Consider the following 27,773-nt stretch of genomic DNA (forward strand, 5'->3'; position numbering starts at 1 on the left):
AAGCCTCCATTTTGTTCTCGTGGGCCAAAAAAAAAGCTAATAACGAAATCTAAACTTTGAAACGACAAAAAGAAATCAGCAAAATCTGGCAATCTTTCTATCTATAGCCTATTTTTATCGCTTTAGCGTAGAGACATTCATCGACAGTGGAATATCGTTAGGAAAATAGGTTGGCAAACAGACAACAAAAAAACTGTTGTCAGCCGATAATATTCTATGGAACTTGAAGTGCTCAGCTTTTGGAACTTATTTGTAAATTTTTTAATTAACAAAAAAGTCTGCAAATCTCCGGATACCTATTCCTAAAAAGAACCAAAGGTAAAACAACAAAAGATAAGAAATTTCCCTTATTCTATATATACATAAATCTAAACGCAGATTCCATGAACACAGCTTTTTTCCCTAGAACTGCCCGCCTGTGGAACTCTGTTCCGCTGGCCTGCTTTCCAGCTGATTACAATAAGATTGTCTTCACGTTGAATGCCCACCACTAACGATTATTAAGCTATTGAATCAATGGCAACCGTCCACTCATTAACTCTTCTCCTTGAGTGACTTTCGGGCCTCGAGGAGTGGAGTGAAGTGGAGACTCCCTTGGAAAAATGATATAAAAGCAAGTGAAGCATGCATAGTCCTCCGTGAGTTAACAGTGAACGAGATAAAAATGACTAAGTTCAGCATTTGCGTCCCCCCTCTATTAAACCCCAAAAGTCCATAGAGGACGTCAAATCCTAGTGAAAATAAACAAACGGTGCACTTTTATGCCTTAACATATGGAAATTTGTGTTCTGCATCATGCAAAAAAAAAAAGAAAAAAAAAGAAATGACTAAGTCCACGGTATTAAGAATTCGAATAGTTCGGTTTTATAAAAAGTTTAGCGCTTTATCTTAAGTAATAATAATAATAATAATAATAATAATAATAATAATAATCTTAAGTAATAGAAATAATAATGATCTTAAGTAATAAAAAAGTCAAATAATATTAATAATAATAATGAAGTTAAAAAAATTCTAAATAAAAAGTATCTCTTTTTTTAGATAACCACATATAAAGGCTAAGATTTATTAGAGGAAAAAAACGATGATTAGATGGGATGATGGTCTAGCGAAATCTCATTAGTGTAATAAAAAAAGTTTGATTACTCGTGGAAGAGTTCGTGACAAATATATTTTGCTTTGGATTTGAAGACTGCAATGTTTTAGCATTCAGGGAAGCAGTCAACGATGTCATTTCCACAGACAATGCGCCCATGCAAAGAAGCCTTCTTCATGATAATTCTTCCTGACGCGAAGCACATAGAAGAAAACAGGGCGTTTCTTTGCCCGCTTTTGTACAATAAGTGTTCGTTAACTGCTTCGGCAATTTTCGGAACTGATTCCCAATTTTTCGGCAATACTCGGAATTTATTCTATAATAACTAAAAATCCTCTGGGTGCTTGTTTCTTGTAAATACAGAAAAAAGGTACTCGTGTAGTTTACAGACGTTGCTGAAATAATAACATTATTTAGAAAACCATTCTTAACAGGAGACTTGCTTTTTAACTATTCTGTTCTTTTATTTAACAATTTTATAAACATAAGATACAGCTTTTGAATTTTTGAAAGATTATTAGTATTATTTGGAACCCACGGATAATTGTTCTCCTCTTGAATGTAATTTTCACTACAATTCTGTCGATGTAATTTCCGATCTTCTTCACGTGTATCTTGTCGAACTGAATGTTGATAGTTCTATTCTCAGTGTGGGCGACCGAAAAATACAATTGCGAATTTTTTTTTTTACGTAGGCATCACCACTTATCAAGGCCCAAATACCACTCGAGGATAAGTGTTAAGAGTGTACTGTAGTCAATTGAACAATATAGTAATTGTTAGTAATGGAAATTCGGTAAATTCAAGTGGAACGGCTCATCAAGAACTTGTTTACGTTGGACTTGAAGACAATCAGATTGAATTACTTAGGATCTCTATCCAGTCATGGCTGAAAAAAATATGGAACAAGAGCATGCTGCCCCCCAACACACACAAAAATAAATAATGGGCTCTGTTCAAAATTCTGCTCAATTCCCGAGTTCGTCGGAAACATTTCCGAGTTCAAAAAAATTCACCTGCAGAAGCTCGGAGGTTACATTGACTGAAATGTTGTAAAATAGCACTAACATTGTGAACAGTAGTCCGAAGATTCTAAATACGAAAAACTACGGTAACAATTGAATTTAAATTGAAAATGTTATCTAAAACATTGCACAATCAGTTAATTGCACTAGTACCCAGAAATAAAAATAACAGGCTAACCTTCATGATGCAGCGTTCGTTCTTGAAATAGAACTGTGGTTTAATTTCTTCGCAATCATAGCCAATTATTATCATCCGTTTTAATTTCTTCATCGATTTTAACGTAGGTGTTTATCTTGCACAAAATAGTCGTGGCGTGTTCGGCCCGCGTGGCATAAATAATCGAGCAATCATTGCGTTTCCGGTTTGGTGCTTTCGTGCAATATCCGGTCTCAAATTTGCGTCTTTTTGCATTTCAGTTCGGTGTAAATTGCTCCTGCTTCTAGCCAGTTGATGTATCACGAATATTTCTTTTTTTTTATTTTAATATTCAATTTCACATCTTACGAATGTATTTTCTTATTCTTAATTAGATTCAGTGTACACTTTTTTTTAAAGCTGATTATTTATTGCCGGGATCGGATCGGAGTTAGTTGTAAATAGGTCCTGGTTAGCTTTCTTCTTAAAAAAGAAACAAGAGTAAGTTAATTATAAGTAGAAATGATTTTTTGTTGGTACATTTTAATTTCCACATTTTCAGTAAATACGGTAAATATCAATAGCAATAGAAATGTTGATGCCGAACTTTATACTAAACGCCAGCACCGGAAAACCAATAATTGCAAGAAATTATTACTTTGTAGCAAATTATTTTTATCTGAACAAAAATGTTACTAAAACAAGAAAGTAACATTTTGTATTCTTATGGAGTGTATATATATATATATATATATATATATATATATATATATATATATATATATATATATCGACATAATCCTCAATAACAACTCCTTCCAATTCAATAAATACAACTACATCCAAATACTAGGCACAGCAATGGGTACCATAATGGCACCGACATATGCCAACCTTACACTCGCCTTCCTAGAAGAGACCCTTTATGAAAGGATAGAGCAAAAGTACGGGCACAATATAAACACACTCTTAATAAAATCTTGGAAAAGATACCTAGACGACTGCTTTATCCTCTGGAGAACCTCATGGGGGGATATCAAAGAACTCCACACTTTGCTACAAAATCTACACCCAAAAATAAACTTCACACTAGAACAAAGCCCCACAGAACTACCTTTCCTAGACATCCTAGTAACAATAAAAAACAACAACATAATCACAGACATCTACCACAAACCCACAGACACTCAACTATACCTCCACTCTAAAATCCACGATCCTAAAAACTGTCTAAAATCAATACCCTACTCCCTAGCACGTAGAGTCTACACCATAGTAACAGAAAGACACCTCCGTTCAACTAGACTGAATGAACTACAAATAACACTGCGGAAAAGAGGATACCGACTACCACTAATACAGAACGGTATTTAACTGGCTGAAAAAATTCTAATAGACCAACTAAGAACCCCAAAAGAACACAACAAAGAACAAATTCTAGCATACGTCTCTACACACAACACAAACAACCCAGAACTATTCACACAGATAACAAAAAAAAAACTTATCCTCCTCAATCAGAACGACAAACAAAACAAGATACTTAAAACAACAAAAATAATAAAAATCAAACGCCAACCCAAAAACATAAAACACATCCTAACTTCCTCAAAACTCGTCCCACATACTACAAAAGGAGTTACAAAATGCAACAAACCGCGATGTGGAGTATGTGACATAATAATAGAGGGTAACACATACACATTTAAAAACCCAGCACAAACATTCAAAATAAAAAAGGATCTACATTGCACCTCCAGAAATGTAGTATATGCACTAAGATGCACAACATGCAACAAATCCTACATAGGCGCCACCAAAAATTTCAGCAATAGAGTGGCCTAACATAAGAGCAACATCAAATTGCAGATAACAGACCCCTCTATGTTTCAAAACACGTACACACATGCAGTGGAAACAGCTTCAAAATAATGCCAATCTTCCAAACAGACAATTATTTTTATTTACTTACACAGGAAAAAAACTTCATCACCAGATTCACTCCTGAACTGAACAGAACCTAATACCATCACACAAAAACATGAAATGCAAGGTACACTCGCATGCACACCCATACACATACACATATACACACCCACACATAAATCAGAACCGACACATTAAAACACACACACGTGCGCGCATACAACCACACACAGACATAACACCCCTATCTCTAATACAACACACTGAACAATACCAACCCTACTTAACCTCGAAACCAACAACACTAGGAGACACCTAGAACCATAGTATAATATCTGTTCCAACACCTCGCTCCCTCCTCAGTCAGTGGAGGAGAACCCCCTCATGACTGAAACGACTATCATCCCTTCTATTATCTCCCTCCCATACCTATACCCCCTCCTCTGGGGAACAAAATCTTCCCCACACTAGGAACCGATCCTGGGTCTGGCCATACCCACATGGGGAGACAAATAAATAGAAACATTAAAAAATCCCCTATTTTAAATACACGCCTCTTTCTAAATAAACATAATATAAGACTAAAACGAAAAATCACAATACTAAAATCCAAGAATCCAAAAAATAATATCAAAATAGGATGAAAGCACCCTTACCCTTATTTCAGAAGAGCCAGTCCTCCCTCCCCACACATACACAGTAGTAACGACCTCGGACCACAGCCGCCTTCCTAAGGAAGCAAATAACCCCAAAATACTATAAAACAATATACACATTCCCAAACCAATAAAGGCAAACACACACACGCACACACACGCGCGCACACACACATAAACACACATACACACACACACGCACATACACCCTACCCCACCCTAAAGGAAAAGAAAAAAAACATTAACAGAAAGAAATAGCGACTACAGGCAGGTCAACGTCTCCCTGGACAAGCCCAATAAAAAAGCAATAAAAATTCAGCATACCAATGAATAATAAACACTTACAAGCCTCCATCCCTTGGAGAAACTTCAAATTAACAACGAAAATCGTAATTTTTACACATGTAAAAATAATTTCTGACGAGGACGCATCACAGACCGTCTGAAACGCGCGTAACCGATTTCAGTGACTTAAAAACATTATTACAATGATCCAAACATAATTCTAAATGAAAAACCAAGACAAATAATGTTAAAAAATACACATTGTTGGTGACTACTCCCTTATATATATATATATATATATATATATATATATATATATATATATATACATATATATACTTCTCTTATGCATAGATCATCGTATAACGATTAGATCACTCTCTTACTGACGTAAATGAACATTTAAAATTAAAATGTTTAAATTCAACGCTATTTCACGCGGTTAATGGTAGCCGAATGGATACAGTCTCCGCTAATCGAGCCAGAGATGTCTCGTGGTGCGGGGTTCGAATCGTTCGGCTGGTGTTAATCCCGAAAGGATGAAACACTAGTGTCTGTAGGTATTTAATTATTATAGCAAAAAATAATTCTTTATATATATATTATTTTTATACTTCTAGACACTAGTGTTTCATTCTTTTTGGGAATCATCACTGCAGGGAGTTACGATTACACCCGATCAGCAGATACGAACCCAGCTCATTTAAGCTCTATCTTACCCCGTTTCCAGGGAACAAACCGCACGACCAACATTAACCGCAAGAAATACAGCTATAATTAACATTTATATAAAGCGTAAATGTGCTATGATTATATCTAACATCATGATCTGCGCACGTGAGCTTAAGTTACTTCAGTCAGTAGACTTCAAGTTCAACATAGAGCACTCAACAATAAGCAACACTATTATTGCTATAATTATTTTTTTAATAGCAACGGGTACTTGTGTTTCATTCTCTCGGGAATCATCAGTGCAGGGAGTTACACTTACAGCCGATCGGGAGTTTAGAACTTGGTCAAATAGCCACGTCTGACTCCATTAGCAAAAAATAAACTGCACAGCCAACGTTAACTGCGAGAAATGCAGTTGAAATTAACATTTATATAAGGCGTAAATGTCAAGACTGCGAGAGTGATCTTATGATTATAATAGCATGATATACGTTTGAGAGCTTAAGTGAACGACTTTAATAATTTTTTATTCAAATTTCATCACAAATAACGCATAGTGTAACTTTGAAGGAGGAGGCTACTATCGGAAACATAAGTTGCAGTTATATAATGAAGGCAGATGAGCAACCAGATGCCTCTTCACATTACACTTGAACTTCTGCATGTCGGTTGGGAAAGCAGAATCCCGGGAAGGAGTTCAAAAACTAGCAGTTCCGGGGAAGAAACTATTAAAGAAGAGAGCTTTCTTACACCTAGGGATCTCTACTGTGTAAGGGTGGGATTTAGCTGCTTGTCAGTGTGTCGGGGGTATTTACGTCGTTGGGGTACACGTGCATGTACTTCGTAGAAGCATTCGCCATTAAACTACTTGCAAAAAAGACAGAGGGATGCAAGATTTCGTCAATGGGACAGAGGCCGATACTTAGATGACAGTTAAGGACCTATCAGTTTGGCGACTTTCTTTTTACCCCTGTCAAAAAGTGAGAGACAAGTAGCAGATGCACCAGCCCAGATGTGACAACAGTCCTCCATACATGGATAAATCGTGGCCTTATAGAGGTACAGGATATTTTAAGGCGTATGCAGCTTTCTAGCCCGGTAGAGAGAGCCCACTTTCTTAACAGCAGCCTTGGTAATGCTTCTTCACATTACGGGATTTCTTTGGATTTTACTTGTACAAATGGAAATTCTTTTAACTTTCTTGAAGTTTTACATTTGGATTTTACCGTCACTGGATTTTTTATCTTCCACCAGACTATCCATTAATGTTTAATCACCTTTTTCTTAACCATATTCACCTCTGCTTAACTTATTTTGTTTTCAAGTAAGATCTTTGACTTATTTGTTGTTTCATCAAATATTTCTGCATGCAAAATCCGATCCTGCATTTTGCTAATTCCTACCCTCTGATGAGAAGGAGAGTATTTCTTCGAAACTCCACGGATTAAGAACTATCCATTCATCTAGTGTTTCCTTTTCAGATTAAATATGTTTTTTTAACTCATTTCAAAGTGTTTTTTAGCATATTTCATTAACTGTTTGCTCATATTATATATATATATATATATATATATATATATATATATATATATATATATATATATCTGCTATTATGTAAAAGGAATTTTCCTGAGGGTGAGTTGGTGTCTGCGTGTGTATTAGAACTCACTCGTCATGCATTCGAAGACAGCTGGTTCGACTTTTAAAAAAAAAATTTATATGAAGAGACTCGATGTGTCTGGGAGTTTTCTTGCATAGCTGTTGTATCGGAATGCGACGAATAAGTATCGAAAATAGATATTCTAAAACATTGTTTAAAAACGGATGTCGGATTTTGATCAATGTTAACACTTTTATACAATCTCATATCACAAATTCATTTTAGAAGTTTTTTCACCGCACAAGCAGATGCCCCCAGATTCTAAAATCAACTGCAGCGGCGCGTTCGAAATGAATGTCTGCTTTTAGGACACACTTGAACCGTGATATTTGACGTTTGTACGTTCACGTGATTATGTAAATATAAGTTAATAAAATAAAGAGTTGGTTCATTGATAGGACAGGGGTGCGTTCGAAATGGATGTTTCTGTTTAGAGAACAACTGAACAATGATACTTGACTTTTGCGTTTCATTATTTACGGATAATGTTATGGAATTAATAGTAGATTCTTTACAGTGCAACGTAGACTACAATGTATTTTGGATAATTCAATGCGGGGAAGCATATGAAACCTCTCCGCGGTAAACTGTGAGGGAGGAGCTAACTAGAACAGCCAATCAATCGACTTGATTAAAAAATGTATAAGGCACTATGTGTGTGTGAAAGTTCATTCTCTATGTAGAGAATGGGAATGACCAATGAGACGGGTCGGGAAAAAGTGGAACGCCGGTCGTCATGCGGTGTTATAAATTCAACGCTAGTCTCGGACTCAGTAGACTTTTAAGTCCACTTTACTTGACGCTACGAACAGGATCCATTGCTACAGGATTTATTTTTACCGGATTATTTTCTTACTGAAATCCGAATAGTAATTGCGCCTGGCCAACGCGATGGCCAACATTACTTGCAACTAGTTCAGCAGTTGATAAATTTACAGAAATAAAATATTGAGCTTCGCGTCGGCAAGGAAAATGTGTCAAACCGACCACACACTTAAAAATGGACAGACATGTGATCGTGGATCGTTACACCGACAGCGACTGAGCGTTATTCATCGACCCGGTACAAACAAATGTGCAGCTTAACCAACTTCGTCGAAATATGCAACGAATTAAAAACGGCTTGTTTGAAAGGACTTTTGATCAAACTAGTAGAGCTTGAAACTCTTAATATGCAGAAGAACAGTTCCTACGGCATATACGACTCGTTGCATTGAAAGGTCTGCATGGAGAGATGTATAGACATAGATTCCACAATACGAGACAGCAAGAACGCAAGGTTCCCGCACAGTTTTTAGCAAAGCTTTGATCCCAAGCTATGTTTACCATTTTACTGTGCAGTGTCCTAACGAGATCTGCCGACTAACTATAAACTATTCGGAGGATATGTTGGATGGCCAACTCGTAGCTGGACTTGCAAATAAAGAATACTAATGCAAGTTGTTGGTTGAAGCTAATATTATGACAACAGTGAAACAGAAATTCCACAGGCTGGTTAGTCTAGAGACAATGGATATGTCGACTCCTCATTTCCAAAGCCGCCTAAATGTGTGTTAGACGTTTGGCTCAAGGAGGTCCGAGAAGAAACCGTCTCCGGAAAGGCAAGAACCCAGAATCCATTGAAATAAACCTTGTGAAAGGGGTGGGAGGACATCGCACCCCAACGGGCTAAAAGAACAGAAGAACGGTCCGGCGAGGGAGATCAGATTCTATAATTCTGGAAATGTGAGACACTTACGAAAAGTGCGTCGAAAACCAGAAGTTAACGGAGTCACCGAGTGATTCAACACGACATCAATCAAAAATACTTAGCTGGAGGAAGACCAGGAGGAAGACCAGTAGGAAGACAAGGAAAAAGTCCAGCATTGTGTGAACGGAAACAGAAATTAGTAGCAATACCACATCTTTCATGGAACAGAGGTAGGTTCAAAAGAAGCCCCCTCCTCCGAACGTCACCTTCCATAAAAGTCGAAGTAATTTAATACTGGAATTCTATGCCAAATTTGGGCACGCCTTATATAAGGGAACTTGCCGTCGGATACACCATATACAGGCTGTCGCGGATACTGGTGCTCAAACATGTTCGAGTGGCCCTAAAGTACCGGAATTGTTGGATGTAATAACGACGTGCTAATACCAACTACCTACAGGATACGTGGGATCACAAACGATCTACTACACATTAAGGGAATAATTTTAACTGTATTAGAAGGCAAACAAGTCGTTTACAGAGAACACGTCGAGATTTTATTTATCCGAGTTGGCACTGAAAACATAGAATTAATCCCTCGCGACGTTCCACACCAGATATCGAATACTGACATGTAAACCTTAAATGCATATGAATGTTCCCAAAGGGAAACAGTTCCGAACAAACCTACAAGAATCCCGTTTACCCCTATCGGAAATAATAGGAAACGTTTGGAACAATGGATACGGGAGCACTTTAAATAAAGTATAATCGATACCTGCCCCTATCAACCGTTACAAGTGATGTCAGAGGATCACTGGATATAATGTAAACTCCGGGAGCGAAACCACCCCCATCTCTGTCCCCCATGATTGGTAATTATGGAGCCAGTACCAGCAGGTACGCCTACGGTTTGCTGTTCGAGAATGGTGGTTGGACCTAAAAAATGCGGGTCACCAAGAAGGACGATGGACATACAAAAATTAAATGCCGCAAAGATGAAGGAAACCCATAACACTCCGTCTCCATTAAATCAAGTGTCTGTTGTGCCAACCAAGAAAACAGTGTTAGGTGCTTTGAACGGATATCATAGTTTACAACTCTCCCCAATGGCCCGAGAAGCAACCACATTCATAACAGAGTGGTGAGGTTATCGGTACCCAGAGCATCTTAAGGTTTCCACGCCTCTGGTGACAGATACACTCACCGGTTCGACGACATTACGAAAGACATGCCCCGAAGGACTCGTTGCATTTACGATACTCGTGTAAAACTATGAAATCTGCTTCCTGGCACACAGTGGATTGTATCACCCATAGCGGCAGAAATGGAATCGTCTTCAATTTCGATAAGTGTCAATCTGCAGGTGAGAAAGATGAATTTTCTGACTTTTCAATAACGGCTGACGGCGTAAGGCCAACTAAAAAAAATGTCATTTTCAACTTCCCGGCGCTGACGAACATCACGGCGTCAGATCATGGTTTGGATTGGTTAACCAGGTATCATATGCATTTGCACATACCGATATCATGTCATCCTTTCAAACTAGTTGAGCACGGGGGGGGGCTTCAAAGTCTATTGGGATACAACTCTAAACGAGTTTTTCGAAGAGTTAAAAGAAAAACAAAGTTTGGGAACTTGAGGAGGGGGTCAAAACATACGAGATGAATTCGGCAATTTTCCTCTCAATGGATTATAGAAAGGTTAAGATCTAGTATGTTCTGTTTTAGAAACACCGCCAATGTCCAATGGAACTAGGACCTGACTGTTGTAAATACCACTGGAAAATGATTTTACCCGGATCCCGGTTTACGTAGGATGCATATCCCGCCACTCCCTCATAGAGGGTGAGGCACTGGTATTTATATACGGATTGGAGTCGTGTAGGATATTCGTTTTGGAGTGCTCATATTTATTGGTTACAGTGGACCACCCGGAACTGGTAAAAATATTCTCAGATCAGGTCCTGGAAAACATAAGAACCATCGCTTTTTTTCTTTCAAAGGACAGTTATTAAAGAACAGGTTCCTGATTAAGCACATTCCTCGAAAACTTAACGCCGCACCAAACTGCACTTTTTAATACCCAGGACCGTCAAGGCATAGCAGATTAATGATCAGCGATACTATTCAGCAGATCCAAGGGGGGCATGAAAGCATCAATCACAGCCGCGTATGCACATGACCCCAAATTTAAAGCTATAACATGGGATAAAATGCTGGAAGTTTCGGCACTGACAAGGAATGCCGAACGTTAGCGATATAGATAACGATACTGGTTTCCGAAGTTACGATACGAACTGCCACCAAAAGTCCCGAAATTCTGGGCGATGGCAGACCAACTATATTGTTTGGAAGGGGTACCCATAACATTCTAAGACCAAAGCAGCTTACTGATGGGATACTGAAGGAGCTGCATTCCGAATATCAAGAGGTAGATGGGATGCTAGCTAACGCTAGGCGAAGGTTATTTGGGCGCTGTACAGACGCTAGTATCCGCCAAACAATGGTACGATGTTGAAATGTAATTCAATTGCCCCGCCCCAACCTAAAGACCCACTAATGAATCTCTCAAATCCAGAATTCCCATTTCAAAAGACTGTCACAAACCTGCTAGATATGCATGGTAAGAGTTACATGGTATATGCGAATTGATACACCTGCTGGATTGAAGTGGTCCCGCTAGCATCACGGAAGGATACAGCAGTATGCAATGCATTGTGTGGTTAGTTCTGCACGTATGGTGTACCGCAGAGATATAATCCGATGGAGGGACACCATTCTGCTCATTGGAGTAGCCGGTCACGCTATCCACTACACCAAAGGGACAACCAATTTCAAAGTGCTGTAAAATAATTAAAGAAATATATATCTGTTTCACAGGACGTACGCATGCATAGAACGACGCCATTGCGCTACGCTTGGAAAGTTGTGGTGTCTTTCAATTTTGACACCCTTGTTGGACCATTTTTTTTTTAGGAATTAAATACCTCTAATAAAATTCTGCACTGAAAATGCAATCTCTTGAGCTATTGCACGCCGTCCAACGACCTCCCGTCTGGGAGGAGATACAATTTGAAAAACGGAGACAGACTGCCAGACATACAGACATAGTGAGATTTATATATTCGATTATTTTATTTTTTTTCATGCTCAATGTAAATATACAATTAATAGACAAAAAAACGTATGTAAGAATGTAGAAATATTTTAAGTCACCACATTGGTACATTTGCGTAGGAAAATTAGAGCTCGTGAACAAAAGACTGAAGCCAATAAATAATTTACAACAAAATAATAAATTTTGGTACTTGTCCAAAATTCCTCTCTCTAAAAAAGAAAACAAAGATCTTTATGATGTACGCCTCAGTGACGGCAAAAAAATATCGCAGATTAAATCTCACACCTGATTATTTCCACTCTTTTAGTGAGTGTCCAGGTTGTAATAACGTAAACAAGAACAAACTGAACCACTGTTCTGAAGAACGGTTGTTTAGATTGTCAGTTAGCCTTGAGTTCCATACTAACCACAGTTAATCCAATGCAGCTCATGCTTTTGAGATGCGAATTTCAATATATTTCTTTCTTCAGATTAATGCTGGAGTCTGTCCCTGTTTACGTTGCTACAACCTGGACACTAACCAAAGGAATGGAGAGAAAAATAGATGATACGTACATCTATATGCAACGGATAGTGTTAATTATATCTTGTCAAGATCATCCCACAAGGCAGCAACTTTATGGCAACCTACCCGCCATATCTACTACCATCATGAAGCGAAGTCTAGGATTTGCCAATTACTCCCAAAAAGCAAGAAAGAGCTGGTGAGAAATGTATTGTTGTGGACTCCACGGCACGGGCGCACGAGTATAGGACGGCCTAGATCCACGTACACCTACCAAATTGCACATGACGCTAACTGTGATTCTGAAGATCTGAGACAGCTGACTGAAGACAAAGAAATCTTGAAAGAGAGAATCACATTTTTTCAGCCATGGAGTCCGCGTAAATTAATCAAGTAGTTTTATTTTTAAATAACAAAATGAAATTTTATTGCTAACTGAGAATCGATTGTCTCGCGACGCCATTTTAAAAACAGGCTGAATGTACAAGAGAGATTAATTCAATAATAAAAACTTGTGAGACTTTGGGGAAGGGGACATCAGAAAACTCAAATTCGCTTAAAAGTGTTTTTCTTTTATTCAAATAAAACTATTTGTTCAATTAATGTGATTTTTGGAATATGTTACTTTCATTCCATACAAACATAAGTCGTAGAGTTTTGTTCTTTATTTCTTAATTAAAAGAAGGCTTTTTATTAACAACTTTAGTTTTTGCTACCGGTCTGTATTCTTTTTGCACGTGTTAACTGTTTATAACCTTTTTATTTCGTTTTTCTTCTTTGACGCATGCTGTTTTTTGACACACGCAAAACAATGTGACAATCGAGGTGATCACCAATTTTTCAAGACAAATAATCTATTCCTTATTATTATTATTTAAAATAATCAAATTGATTTTCCTCGAATCAGTTCAGAATTTCAGTGATGACTATTACTGAGAGTTCTTGGGAGTGTCTATTCCGAAAGCCGTTCCTACCATGAGGAGGTTGGGGGTTGACTCAAACAAAAACTACAGCAGCCGTACTTAAAATCTGTACGCGGGGGTGAGGATTGTATGCTACCACCAGGCAACGTCGGTTTACGGATCCTGCTACTTTGAAATAATCAAATTGCTTTTCCACGTATCAGGATTTGAGAGATGACTATTAATTATGGGGGGGGGGTGATCACAAACGCACTTGATTCTGTTGCTATTCTTAGAAAAGTGATATAAGTTCCTGATGAACCGTCCCCCTAAGTAATCCAATTTACTAAATTCCCACTACTTATGCTTACTACGCCATAATCACAATCACAAATGTATATCCATTTACCCTTATCCTTGAGTGACCTCCTGGCCTGGTTAAGTCGTGACTCCTATGTAAAAAAAAAAAAAATACTGGATTATGCGTTTAGTATGTCTGTTTAAATATACTCTGATTTTATTTTATACCTTTTTTTTAACTTATTTTTTATGTAAATATTTTGAAATTCATGCACCTTTCGCTTTATTATTCTAGAATTGTCTGTGCTCAGTATAAAACGAAAATACCCTAATATATGTTTTTCTCCTTCCACTCAAGTATAAAGACGCAAGGAATACTATTAAAAAAAATGAGCCCATAAAATTGGATCAAAAATCATATCTGAAAATGCTAAAACTGATCTAAAATTCTACAGGACTCTAAGCACTAAGTCGACCGAACTGAACTCTTTTAGACTGGGACATTCTTTCGACCGAATCATCGATTTCCAACAGAATACGCAACCTATATTGCAAAGTGATTTATGTTTTCCAACCGTTGGCGTTCGTCGTTTCAACACTGCCAGCAAATATTTCACCTCCCAAAAGAGGGAGAGAGACAGCGGGAAAGAGAGGGGGTTTATTCATATCAAATTCTAACAACCACTTGATTTCCACATCGATAACCCGACTCCCCGCTTCTTAATATGTTCTTGATCTTACACATATGTAACGTTCTGGCAAATGGCGCTATATCTATTCATGACTAATTTTTAAGAGCTAGGATGCGTCTTATGGAGTGCTGGCTTTTCTTCTGGTCTTGTATGGTACTAGCTGGGAAGAATGTAAATAAACAACTATGTACGGTAACATATTTAATAGCAGCCGACACTCTATTTACTGCAATTAAGCTACAGGCTTGAGAAAATCGTGGCAACTTTAGATCTTTTTCAGTTAAAATTAATTATAGTCCAAATAGCGAAACAATTTCATCTAGTTTTGAAAATAAAATACCCATGATTTCTGTATACAATGAACCCCCGACATACGAGATTCATTCGTTCCCGGATGAAGCTCGTATCTCGAATTAACATAGCACCTTTAAGGAGAGGTAGTGAAACATGACACACTCGACCATCTAGCGGATGCATCTGGACACTTGTAACTTGGATTTTCGCTCGTATGTAGGAGAGGATTTTTGCTCTGAAGCCATCTCATATCTCCAACTTCTCGTAACTCGGGTAGCTCGTATGTCGGGGGTCTACTGTATATGACGGGACCTAAATGTAACTAGTCAATCTGCAAAGTATAGCTATTGTGGCAGCTTCAGGTCGTTTGTTTTTCTACCAGAGAGTCACTATTTGTGAATAACCAAAGAACACTAAAGATAAGTGTTTATAAATGTTAAATGACAAGTGAAGCAGCACCGTAATAATGTGTAATAGTAAAAACGGGGTAAAATTTTATTATTTAAAAGGGAGACTCAACAAACACTTCTTTAGATTTGACTTGAATGCGACCATGTAATAGTCAGCCAGGAAGCAGTCCGGCAGTATTATTTTCCACAAAGCTGGAATTATGTTAAATATTGGATTCCCCGAAAACGCCGGATTATCCGGATTGACGCGGGAGATGGCACTGGGGGTTGCAAGTGCTGTTACTGAGATGGAAAATTTCGATATCAAAAGGAATGTATTGATATGGGTGTTTTCGGTAGGGTTAGGGTTAGGGTTAGGGTTAGCATAAAATTTGTAAGAGAGAAATAGTTAAAACAAAAATTTAGATAAAAAAATAAACAATAGCTTTGGAATTTTAGTTTAGAATAATAAAATACCGTTTAATAAAATAATAAGAACTACCTAGTAAAGTATCGTCATAAAATTAACAAAATGATTTATCATATGTTACCAACATAGACAGGCAGTTGGTGAGAGATAAGGAAGTAGGCAGTTAAAGAGCGCTCGGAGGTAAGTCGAAACTGATTGGAATTGAATCTCTTGAGATTCCTGGAAACGTCCAATGAGCCAACTGGTAGGAAATATAAGAAATAGAAATGCGTACAACCCCGAGAAAATACACAAAAGGCAAACAAATGTTTTATATGAAAATATAACAACGCATATGGCGTTTTCTCTTACTGACCCCTCAGTCAAAACCAACCGGTGGAAGAAGGTATGCATTCCTTTTGTCTATTTTGCCCTAGAAGACAATCAGATTGAATTACTTAGGACTTCTATCCAGTTATGGCTGAAAAAAGCATGGAACAAGATCATGCTAGCCCCACACACACAAAAAAAATAAATAAATAATGGGTTCGGTTCAAAATTCTGTTCAATTACCAAGTTCGTCAGAAACATTTTCGAGTTCGACAAAATACACCGCAGAAGCTCGGAGGTCACATCGACCAAAATGTTGTAAAATTGCATCGTGAATGTTTTAGATGATGGCAAGTAGTCATAAAAAGGTAAGAAGTCGTGTGAACAGGAAAACAGAGGAAATTAAAAGAAGAACAGAATACAACAGGAAGTAGACGTCTCACTGGTTGAGGTGGAGCTCATTAGCATTTGAAAGCAGCGCGTCTATGGAAAGTTGAACACTCATCATCATATCTTATCGCAATAGAAATTTACCCATCGCATGCCGGTTCCGTTTACCTCCTTAAGGTCTTAGTTTGAGCAATGAGGACCTAATCGGCAGTTTCCCCAAAGGTGGTGCATCGTTTGTACCTCTCCACATGGACATGAAGGTGAGGTGTTTAGGCCCCACTTGTGGAGATTGTCTTTTGTTTTGCCTACTTTGGATCTGGCTCTATTTAGAGTCACCCAGTTTTTTTTCTGCCAAGGTTTGAACCCTGGGGGAGTGTTTCTTTTGGGTCTGGTAGGGCTTCATTTTGATTCCTGCTGTTATAGTCTCGCAATTGTTCCATCCTATAGGAGGCAGCTTGTCTGGGATCGACTTCCTCTATATTGACGAAGCTACTGCGAGATTTTAGTCTTTGTCTCACTGATTGGTGAACACTGATTTTAAATATTTCCCGCATTATGTAGTATCGACTCTTAAAAAAACTTCAGGATTACCCCTTGAGAAAAAATCCAGGCACTTACTTCATTCTCCAAGCTCTAGTGAATGCGTTAGTTTTCTGTTAGATCACACATCGACGTGCTACATGGGCGTGCCCTCCATTCGACAGAAATCTATTACTATTATGTGTTTTCTTTATAAAATTCAAGTCTTCATGAATTCGACTGTGATGCAACGAAAAGAAAACCCAATTGCAACTACTATTCCGATTTCGGGATTTTGTAATCGTGCCAATATTCCTTTTATTTTATTTTAAAGTTGATGAGTTCCTTTTCCTTTGATGAGTTAAGGGAGGAATACATTTAAAAAATGACGCAATACATGACAGCTGCGGTCAAAAAATTGAACATTTCACTATACTTAAAGAAATAAATGGTAAGGTGATCAACGTCTTGAAATTTGGAATATAGAATTTTGTTTATTTGCTTCCGCTCTGTAGGTACATTGTAGCTATATGAATTAAAGGATTGGTATAAATAAAAGGTGAAATATACTTGAATAAGCATATTTTCCCATATGAACACACACGCGCACACACAGACACAGACCACCCCCATATATATATATATATATATATATATATATATATATATATATATATATATATATATATATATATATATAAACGATATAATGCTTGAAATTGTCGAACTACACATTGGAATAGTTGTAACGTAAAATGAAGTACACCTTTTGTTGCCATCAACACCTTGTCTTGAAGTATTGATTGTGCACGCACAGTATATTAATTCTCAATTATAAAATGTGATAATTTTGTAGCTTAATCCTTAAGTCAACCATTTTTGGCTTACAACCTATTGGTATACGAAAATTTACTGAATTACACGAACTCAGTATATTACATATAAGTCTCTCTCTATCTCTCTCTCTCTCTCTCTCTATCTCTCTCTCTCTCTCTCTATATATATATATATATATATAAAGAGAGAGAATTGACGAAGGGGGTGAGGGGGATAGAAAGACTAAAACAAAAGCAAGTGTAGTAAATACCATACAGAATGACAGAGAGGTAAGTGTACAACATATAATGAGAGAGGGTGAAAGTGATAGATATTAAGTTAGTAAGACATAGCCCACATAACGAATTAATTACGAATTACAGAGAGAAGCCAACTAGTACATAAAAAGTATTATTTCATGTATACACACACATAATATTATAAGTTGATATAATATATTGTGTATATATTGGTGCTAAAATGTAACAGCTGTTGTTGTTGTTGTTCACTTTGATCCATCAACGACGTGTAGAGGGAGGATGTGCTATATGAGTAAGAGCTTTTCCTCAACATCACATGGCTCATGCTAACATCCAAAGCATGTCTAACACATGGGTGACCCTGACCGATGGAGAGATACAGTTACAAGTTTAATTCGTAATAGATTTGTGAGAAAAAATTAAATGGCTACTGTAGATAAATAAATAACATGAATAAAGAAGAAACAGAAACAATGAACTTTCAAGAAGCAGCAGCAGCGGAAAGGTTATTGCGTAAATGCATCTCTCTATATAATAAAAGCAACCTAATTTGTCTGTGGAATGGTCCCTACACAACTAAGCTGTCAACTTTTAGTCTACATACTTAAAACTTTATATAGGAGGTATACAGACCTGTGGAATAAAATCGATTTGCTTTTTAGCCAGAAAAATAGCTGTTCAGAGTTGTACTTCCACTATGTTCACATGCAAATTGTACATACGAATACATTGCATTAATAATACACAACAGAGTGTATCTTCGTTTTAATGGACAAAAACACAGAGCTAGTTGTTTATATATGCATATGTATATACTTTAGAATAATGTCATGCAATAAACCTACTGGTATGCAAATTCAATGATTATCGGTCCTATAAAATAATAGTATGGGTTCCCGGCGTTGCCCAGGTGTTTGGAGGTGTATATTGAGCAAAAAAAAAAGAAAAAGTGGTAGTAGGAAGGCTGGCTCGAACCCGTACCGGATAGTAGGACAAGAACAGAAAAAAAGCCTGACGACTTTGCTGTTACTACGACCGCCAAACCGGAAGTGACGTAGGTTTTGATTAAGGCTAGACATTCGAAAGGAGAGGATAACTTTGAAAAATATCGGCGAAAAAAGCGACCCCAAGTAGAAAAGTGCCAAGTTGAAGGTGAAGACATTAATGTTTTTAGCCAATTTTTTGGATATTTGTCGTCTGAAAGGTGGAATTTCAAAACGCCATCAATCTTGTAATAATCCGTCGCCTCTGTCGAAAGTTTAAGGCAAACATACAAACATAAATACATGCATACATACATACATACATACATACATTAATATATTGGTAACGAAAATTTTCGACTCAAACCGATGAAAAAGCTTGCCCTATCTCTTAATACTCTTTATATAAAATTTCAAGTGTTTAGACCAGAAATTGTCTTAGTAATTATGTAGAGACCGAGACACTCAATTTTTTTAACTTTGACCCCTATTATGGACCCTTAATATTTATTGTTTTGGGCTCAAATCAAGTTATTAAATTAGATCCATGTCCAAGGAATCTATATCTAAAATTTTAAGTGTTAGACCCAAAATTGGTGGAGTAGTTTGGTAGAGTTCTCAAAGGTCAAATCGTTGAACTTTGATTCCTTAACAGCGAAATTTCTGGCCGAAAATCGATTACAAAGATTTTCCCAAATCTCAATACCCTGTATATCAAATTTCGAGTCTGTAGACTTAAAATTGACTTACTAACTAGCTCTACCTACATATTGAGCCCTTTTGAAGTAAATACTTTAAGTTTACGCATAAATTTATACTTTCGTATATTAATTTTATGTGAGTAAATTAAGTAGTTATATATATAAATTAAGTAGTTATATATATATATATATATATATATATATATATATATATATATATATGTGTGTGTGTGTGTGTGTGTGCGTGTGTATGTGTCTAAGAAGAAAAGAATCACATCTGCACTCTCGGTTTTAAATCGAAACAAGGGGGACTATGCCAGACTCTCATAGTCCTCTCTCGACAATGGCGGCTCGTTCATTATGTGATGTATTCACATTTCAATTCTCAACTTTATATTCAAATTTATTTTGTTATATATTTTATTTTACTGATTTGAAATTAATACCAAAGCATAATACCAATATATACATCTTGGGCAAAGGGAGTTTTTAAAGGGATACAGTTTCAGTTTTTCCTTGTTTATCAGCATGTGTCAATTTTGTATGCTTCTGTACTTGCATATCTGTCTCTGCTTGTATGGTTATACAGTGGTGGTCAAAAGAGTTTGAAAACCTATTTTTTTCTCAATTTCTTTATTAAGTTTGCTTTATTTTTCATTTTGGACTCTTCCATCATTTGTTGGTTGCCATTCTGGTTCGTTCCATGACTACATTTTACGATAAAAACCAGAATTTAATAATAGTTCGACATTTTCCACTTTACAGGTGAGCCAAAAGTTCATGCAGATAATCTTAATTTATTGATAATGGCTAAAGGAAAGATGTTGACAGATAGGGACAAGGGTGAAATTGTTACATTTCTTACCGCAAAGAAGTCCACATTGGAAATTTCGAAAATTTTGAAACGAGATCATCGAACTGTGAAACATTTCGTCATTGACGGCAAAGAGGGAAGAACAAAAGCATAAAATGCACACCAAAGGTGACTTCCCCACGAGATATTAGAAAAATCATGAGGAGTTTGCTAGCAAACTCACACAGCACAAGCAAAGCTATTTTCGACCATGCAGAAGTGTCTGGCATCTCTAAAAGGACCCGAAATCGGATTTTGAAACAGATAGCCGACCAGAGAACACAGACAAAATGTCCTCCTTTGAGTAATATAAACTGTCAGAAGCGACTAGCATGGACCAGTAAATATTTGAAAACCAATTTTCAAAATGTTCTCTGGACTGACAAGGCCAGAGCAACCCTCGACGGCCCCGGCAGTTGGGCCAAGGGATGGCTTCTTAAAGGCAATAGCCCACGCTTGCGATTCAGACGTCAACAGGAAGGAGGAGGAGTGATGATTTGGGCTGGTATTATTGGAAGTGAGATTGTTGGTCCTTTTCTTATCCCTGACTATGTCAAAATGAATTCTGTGAACTACTGCATTTATTGCCCTGGTTTAATTCACAAAATGATACTCGCAACCAGAATCTAATTATCCAACAAGGCAATTGCCCCAAGCCATGCTTCTAGGTTCACAAAAGCTTGGCTTTCACACAAGTGGATCTCTGGTAAACGTCTGATGGACTGGCCTCCTTAAAGCCCGGATTTGAATCCGATAGAGAACCTCTGATCGATTCTGAAGAGGAAGGTTTACTTAAACGGACATCAATTCCATAGTAAAAAAAGACATTTGGGAGAGAATCAAGAAGGTGTCTTCTGAAATCACACCTCAGAAAGTGGATACATTAACATCCTCTGTTGATAGAAGGCTGATTGATTTGATTAAAAATGGAGGAAAGCGAATAAAGGGTTAAATAGTTTCATGAATTCGTATTGTTCTGTTTATTGTTATTTGAGTAATAACTGTCGTTTTCTTGTAATATGTTATCAATATATGGTACTATAATCATGATGACACAATTTTTCGAATTATATCATGTTTTAAAATGGTATTTATTGCGGATAAATGAGTGCTTGCAAACACTTTTGGCCCATATTCCTTCCTGAAATCATTTAAAAATCCATACTCCCCCCCCCCAGAATATGATTATTTGGTTTCCGTTTCTATGAATTCACTTCATATATTAGCATATCAAACAGTAAGATAGTTATTATATTGGAAAATATTGAAGCATAAATTTATCAATTGATACAATTTGCAAACACTTTGATCCCCACTGTATAGTGCAGTCTTGTTTTCAATGTTGTGAATGTTTCGTTTTCTGTTAGTTGACCTTCCCTAATTGATTAGGATTGCCTGCCTACTGTGAATGCATCTATTTAGAACTTCACGCTTTTTGCACATAATGGAGATATCGACAAAATTTGCCTGTAGAAATACCGAATTATTAAAAAGAAAAAAAAATATAACAACAAGAAAAATAAAGTTTAAGGTGGAAACCATGCATGAACGGCCATTCTCTGAAACACACAGACTTAAACAGAGACCGGAGAAAATCCGGCGTAGCAGACTAACTATAGTTCTCCTTTGTTCGTGTTTAAAACCGACGGTACAAAGGATGTTTTGATATTTTGTGACATATATATATATATATAAATAAATAAATATTACCCTTTAATTTTTTTACTTTTTTTTCATAATTGAATATTCTGCTGTGGTTATTTCTCATTAAACTTTATATATATATATATATATATATATATATATATATATATATATATATATATATATATAGAGAGAGAGAGAGAGAGAGAGAGAGAGAGAGAGAGAGAGGGGGGAGGGAGGGAGCCCTGTGTATATAGAGATGTAAAGACAGACAGAGAAATTAAAGTGCGATACGTACTAAATATACACACATTTTTCTCGTGTATTAATTTATGATAAAAGAACGGGGAATATATGTTTTGGTTTCATATACTTTGATTGAAAAACTATTGGATGATAAAATCGAAATCAAACACTCAATTTTTTCAGTTTACATTCTTCTCAGCTAATCAATTACGATATAATTAAATAACTTTCAAAATAAGACTGTTAAGAAAAATCGGATATATGTATCTGATGTTTTAAAGGAGTTCTGCTTAATGGGTCACTAAAAGATGGGGACACGTAAGTATTTAGCACACAGAGTATAATATAAAATGTTATAAAAACTTATGTTCTCTACCCGGAGAATTCTATGCATATGATATAAATTTAATTAAAGATAGGATATATTTGAAGTTTTTAAGAAAATTCGGATCTCATAATTCCTTTAAGTTCCCAGGGCACTTTAAGAAAGCGAGTCAGTTCCATAGTCTTCACTATAAAAAATTATATATTTATAAAGGGTGGAACGATAGAATTGTGGCCCTAGAAAAGACGACATAATTTCATTTCCGTTTGATAAAAGCCGGTTTTCTTTTTTGGTTGCAGACCATTTACTAGTTGGATAGCTGTGTACAAATCCCAAGAGCGATTGGAGCCTTCTATCGTGTCTAAAAGTGATACACTGTTCAACGAGCGAGATTGGGGATGTGCCGCTGTACAACACATGCTCTCTCCCGATGCAAGTTATGACAACAGGGTTATTACCAACACCCTGAAAATGCAAATCCAGAATGTTCGACGCTTGAGTGCACAGTTCAACGCATCGGATTACCCATGGTTATGATCCTTGGTGTGGTCATATCATGTAACTTCACATCTTCGAATACATTTTGAAATAAACACCAAAGTGTACCTGGGTGTGTTGAAAAGTGTGCAAATCACCTGCATGGGTGTGACAGCAGGACTCGGGTCGGCCCACAAGTCCAAAGAAACCCAGTCTTGGGTTCAGAAAGAGTGCTACGATTTTGTACCTTTCTTTCATTTGGGGCCCCCTCCTCTCCCAACCTGAACCAGTTGGACTCATTCGTTTGGTCATATGTAGAGAACATCACCAACATGACATCCCACAATACCAAAGTTAGCCTAATCGCCACCATCCACCGAACTCCTGGCGGTGCTTGTGGAAAAGCATGCTCACAGTTCCGGAACCGTATCGAGGCGGTGATTGAGACTGAAGGCGGCTACATTGAATAGATGTCAGCTCTACTATATAATAAAGTTACCTGAATTGATTTTTTCAATAAAAGTTTTAAAATAAATATGTAGTGCTCTTTTCTTTGTGCGACAGTTTTATCGTCCCACCCTGTATAATTATAAAACTGTTTGACCTTGCTTGTTTGCTTGGATCTTGTCTTCGAATCAAAATATACTATTTAACCGTATCTTACGACCAGGCAACGCCGGGTGGCCTTGCAAAAGATATACATTTCATTAAAATAGAATATATTTGAAAGTTTAAGCGATTTATGTTATTAGGGACAGCTTGTGGATGTAGTTACGATTTCGAAAGTTTCCCATCATCTAAATTTTACATTAGAATACACTTTGTTTTTTTATGTAGATTTTCTAAACGTGTTTCCTGTAGGGAACATACTAAGAACCACATACACACACACATTGTGAAATGGAACAGAAATACAAGACCTGCCTTAGTCTAGCTAGACTGCTTGAGTGATTGAGAACAGAAAAGGGCACTTCATGATTTACCGACTCGTGGCTTGCACGAAGTTTCTCAGGTGTGCTCGATTGCGAACGAAAATAACTGGAAATGACCGATCCTGAAACATTAAAGCGCTACGAGAAAATTATAATGATAAACAGGAAAAATATGAAAATACAATAAATAAAATTACAAACATGTGCATACCCCTACTCTAAACCCTATACCCTAACCCTAACCCCTACTCTAAACCCTATACCCTAAAGCCTAACCCTTACCCTGCGATAAGATTTTATTTTTTTTATTTCTTCCAATTTAGAAAAAAAGTAGTCTTTATAGATTTCTCGACTAAAAACAGACAGCGCGTTTGTTAAAAATTGAGAGATTCTCGATCGACCTTTTCCGGTCATTTCCGCCAACTGCCGAGCGAGTCTGAGTCAACTTCATTGGAATCGGGTGTCGGTAAATGCAGACGTACTGTGAGTGTTTTCAAAATTTGAACCGAACTATTCTATTAACCGTATTCCTGACTCAACACTAAACAAAATTAAACCTAATCATAGTTGTAGGTTTAGTTCTGCAATTTTTATTCGGTTCACATTCTGTAGAAGCTAGCGTTGGGAAGATTAATCGAAATCAGGAAACGGAAAAATCGGAACATTTTGGAGTAGCGGAATCGGTAACGAAAAAAATTGAGCCTATTTTCCAATGCAAAAATCGATTCTTTTAATTGTCTTTTTTATTTGAGTTTTTTTTTTTTTTCTCTGTTAGTCCTGATGATAAAATAATAAATATTTATTGATTTCAAACTACCGGTAAAATAAAACGCATAGACAATCCTCAGCAGTGTATTTTTACATGTGTGTTTACGGCAATCAGGAAAAACAACAACTCTATAGTTAAATCTTTAGACATTTATAAGGAATCGGAATCGATAATTGTATCGGTATCGGGAATTTAGTACGGAATCGGTCATTGTATTACAATCGGGAAAAAATATTAGAATCGTTCCATCACTAGTACAACTGCTACCCCTAGATTATACGAAGTGCATCATTAGAGCAATACTATATTTGCACCAGGCTAATTGCTATTCATGTATGAGATCTCAATAAAACAAATAATTACACGATTTATTTACGCACGAAGTATTTGAAATAGCTCAATAGAGAATAAACAAGAGGAAGACCCTCCCCCGCTTTCAAACAACTTTACATAAACGATTTGACATTCAAGTCTATTTTTATCGTTATTAACGAATAATTAGACGCGCCCCTCGCTACTACAGCGCCAACCCCTCCTCTCTACACGATGTTATACCATTTATACAGAACATTTAGCTACGTAATGTACTTACCAGCCGAACTTTCCCGTCTGACCTGTTGGACATTTTTGTTCAAGCGAAGGCGCTAGAAAATAATCAATGTTGAAAAAATCGTTACGTTGCCACTGACAACGAAACAATGTAAGCGCTGTGACGCTTCTCGCTAAGGTTTTAAACCCCCCTTTCAATGGTAACAACAACACACCGCGTAACTAAAGCCACGTGTTTTTTTTTTGTTTGCTTTTTCGATCTCTTCTTTATTATGTCAAGTGCAGACGCAAACAGATATTAAAATGCGACGGCAATAAATATTATATGAGTAATGTTTAAAAGTCGCCGCTAGAAAACTTCGCGGGAAAAATTCTGTATAAGAACTAAACGTGGGTTTATGTTCTTATTTCTGTTAAATATGTAAAATTAGTATAAATAAATATTTACATTAGTATTAATAAATATTACGAAATAAGTATTAATAAATATTAAATTAGTATTAATAAAGTTTATTAAATTAGTATTAATAATTGTTATTAAATTAACAAATTTTCGAGTTTTCTGCTTAGATAAACATTGCATCAGGTCAAATTACATTGCAATGTTATTTTGATATAGCTTATTCACACAATGTTTACACATTTCAAATCTTTTTTTCTCAATTTAACCTGTATAATACGTAATAGATTTTAATTGAAAATGCTTCCTCTTTTGGTATTAGATAACACGAAGAAAACTATTACCTTATTTATAATATATAACATCGGAATATCGGAATATACCATCTGTAATCAGGTAAATAAAATTATTATCGAATTATTATTATTATTTACTAGCAGTTTAGCTCGGCTTTGCATGGACCCTATGTACTGTTCAAAACTTTATGTGCGTATATATATATATATATATATATATATATATATATATATATTAAAAAGTTGGACTCGTGTCCAAGTAATCTACATCTTAAATTGCAAGTATTAAGACTCAAAATTGGCGGAGTAGTTTGGTTGAGTCTGCAAAGGTAAACTCTGTAAACTTTGAACTCTTGGCAGCCAAATTATTGTTCGAAAACTGATTAAAAAGCTTGCTGAATGTCTGAATACACTTTATGCAAAATTTCCACTCCAATGTTTAGACCCAATATTGGCTGAATAGTTTGATAGAAACCACAAAGGTCAAATCTTTTTAACTTTGATCCCTTTGCAGTCAGATGTTCATCCAAAAACCGATTACAAAGCTTGCCCTATGTTTGAATACACTTTATATAAAATTTCAAATGTTTAGACCAAGAATTGGCTGAGTAATTTGGTAGAGACCGCAGAGGTCACTTTTTTAAAAATTCCATCCCAACTTTGACCCTTTAACATTTATTGTTTTGGGCTCAAATCAAATTAAACAGTTCAATCCATGTTCAAGTAACCTACATCTAAAATTTCAAGTGTTTAGATCCAAAATTTTCGGAGGAGTTTAGTAGAGTTTTCAGAGGTCAAATCGTTGACCTTTAACACCTTGGCAGTCACATTTCTGGCCGAAAACCGATTAAAAAGATTTTCCCAAATGTCAAATCTCTTATGTCAGGTCTCGAGTCATTAGACTGAAAATTGACCGAGTAGTTTGGTAGGGAAATGCACACACACACACACACAACATTTCACTTTTATAGATATATAGATATATTTATTTATTTCACGTTCTAATAACAGTATTAAAACATTGTACATATAAACAGGAGGGTTTTTTCTCGAAATATCATTTCATACATACTCTATATCAAACATTAACTGTAAGTAAAAGTGGGGATTAGAAAACAAACTAGCTGGACACCCGGCGTTGTCCGGTCACACAATACGCTTAATCATGATTTTAATTCATGCATATTGCATATGTATCATTAAATAATCACTCCTCTATCGAATATTATATATTACGAGGAATAATTTGCGCAGTGGACTAATTCGCAAAAAAAAAAAAACAAAAACAACAAAAAATAAATAAAAATAATAATGATAATGTCGTTCATCAAATTCCGTCTTTGTTTGTTTACAATATCACGTCCACTGATATTTGGGCTTGACGGCCTGTAAAATTGTATTTCTTCTCTGATAGATAAAACAGAATTGTTACAGGGGAATATTGTACGTTACACTGACCAAGAGTACACCGGTGTAACGTAAAATATTCACCTGTAAAAATTATCTATAAGAGAAGAAAGACTATT

The 27,773-nt window shown here is 36.4% G+C and overlaps 1 protein-coding gene across 1 annotated transcript in view; it reads right to left on the reverse strand.

Annotated features, from left to right (window-relative positions):
• The window catches only part of LOC145291949 (uncharacterized), a 370,326-nt gene extending 344,594 nt beyond the window's left edge, over window positions 1-25,732 (reverse strand). Inside the window, exon 1 of the mRNA XM_080137877.1 lies at window positions 25,595-25,732. Within this exon, the coding sequence (XP_079994003.1) occupies window positions 25,595-25,627 (33 nt within the window). The 5' untranslated portion in view covers window positions 25,628-25,732. The remainder of the gene's footprint in view (window positions 1-25,594) is intronic.
• Between the last annotated feature and the right edge of the window lie 2,041 nt (window positions 25,733-27,773).

Source organism: Euprymna scolopes, chromosome 13 (genome assembly GCF_053919585.1).
Source record: "Euprymna scolopes isolate OS-2025 chromosome 13, ASM5391958v1, whole genome shotgun sequence".
NCBI classification, from domain to species: domain Eukaryota; kingdom Metazoa; phylum Mollusca; class Cephalopoda; order Sepiida; family Sepiolidae; genus Euprymna; species Euprymna scolopes.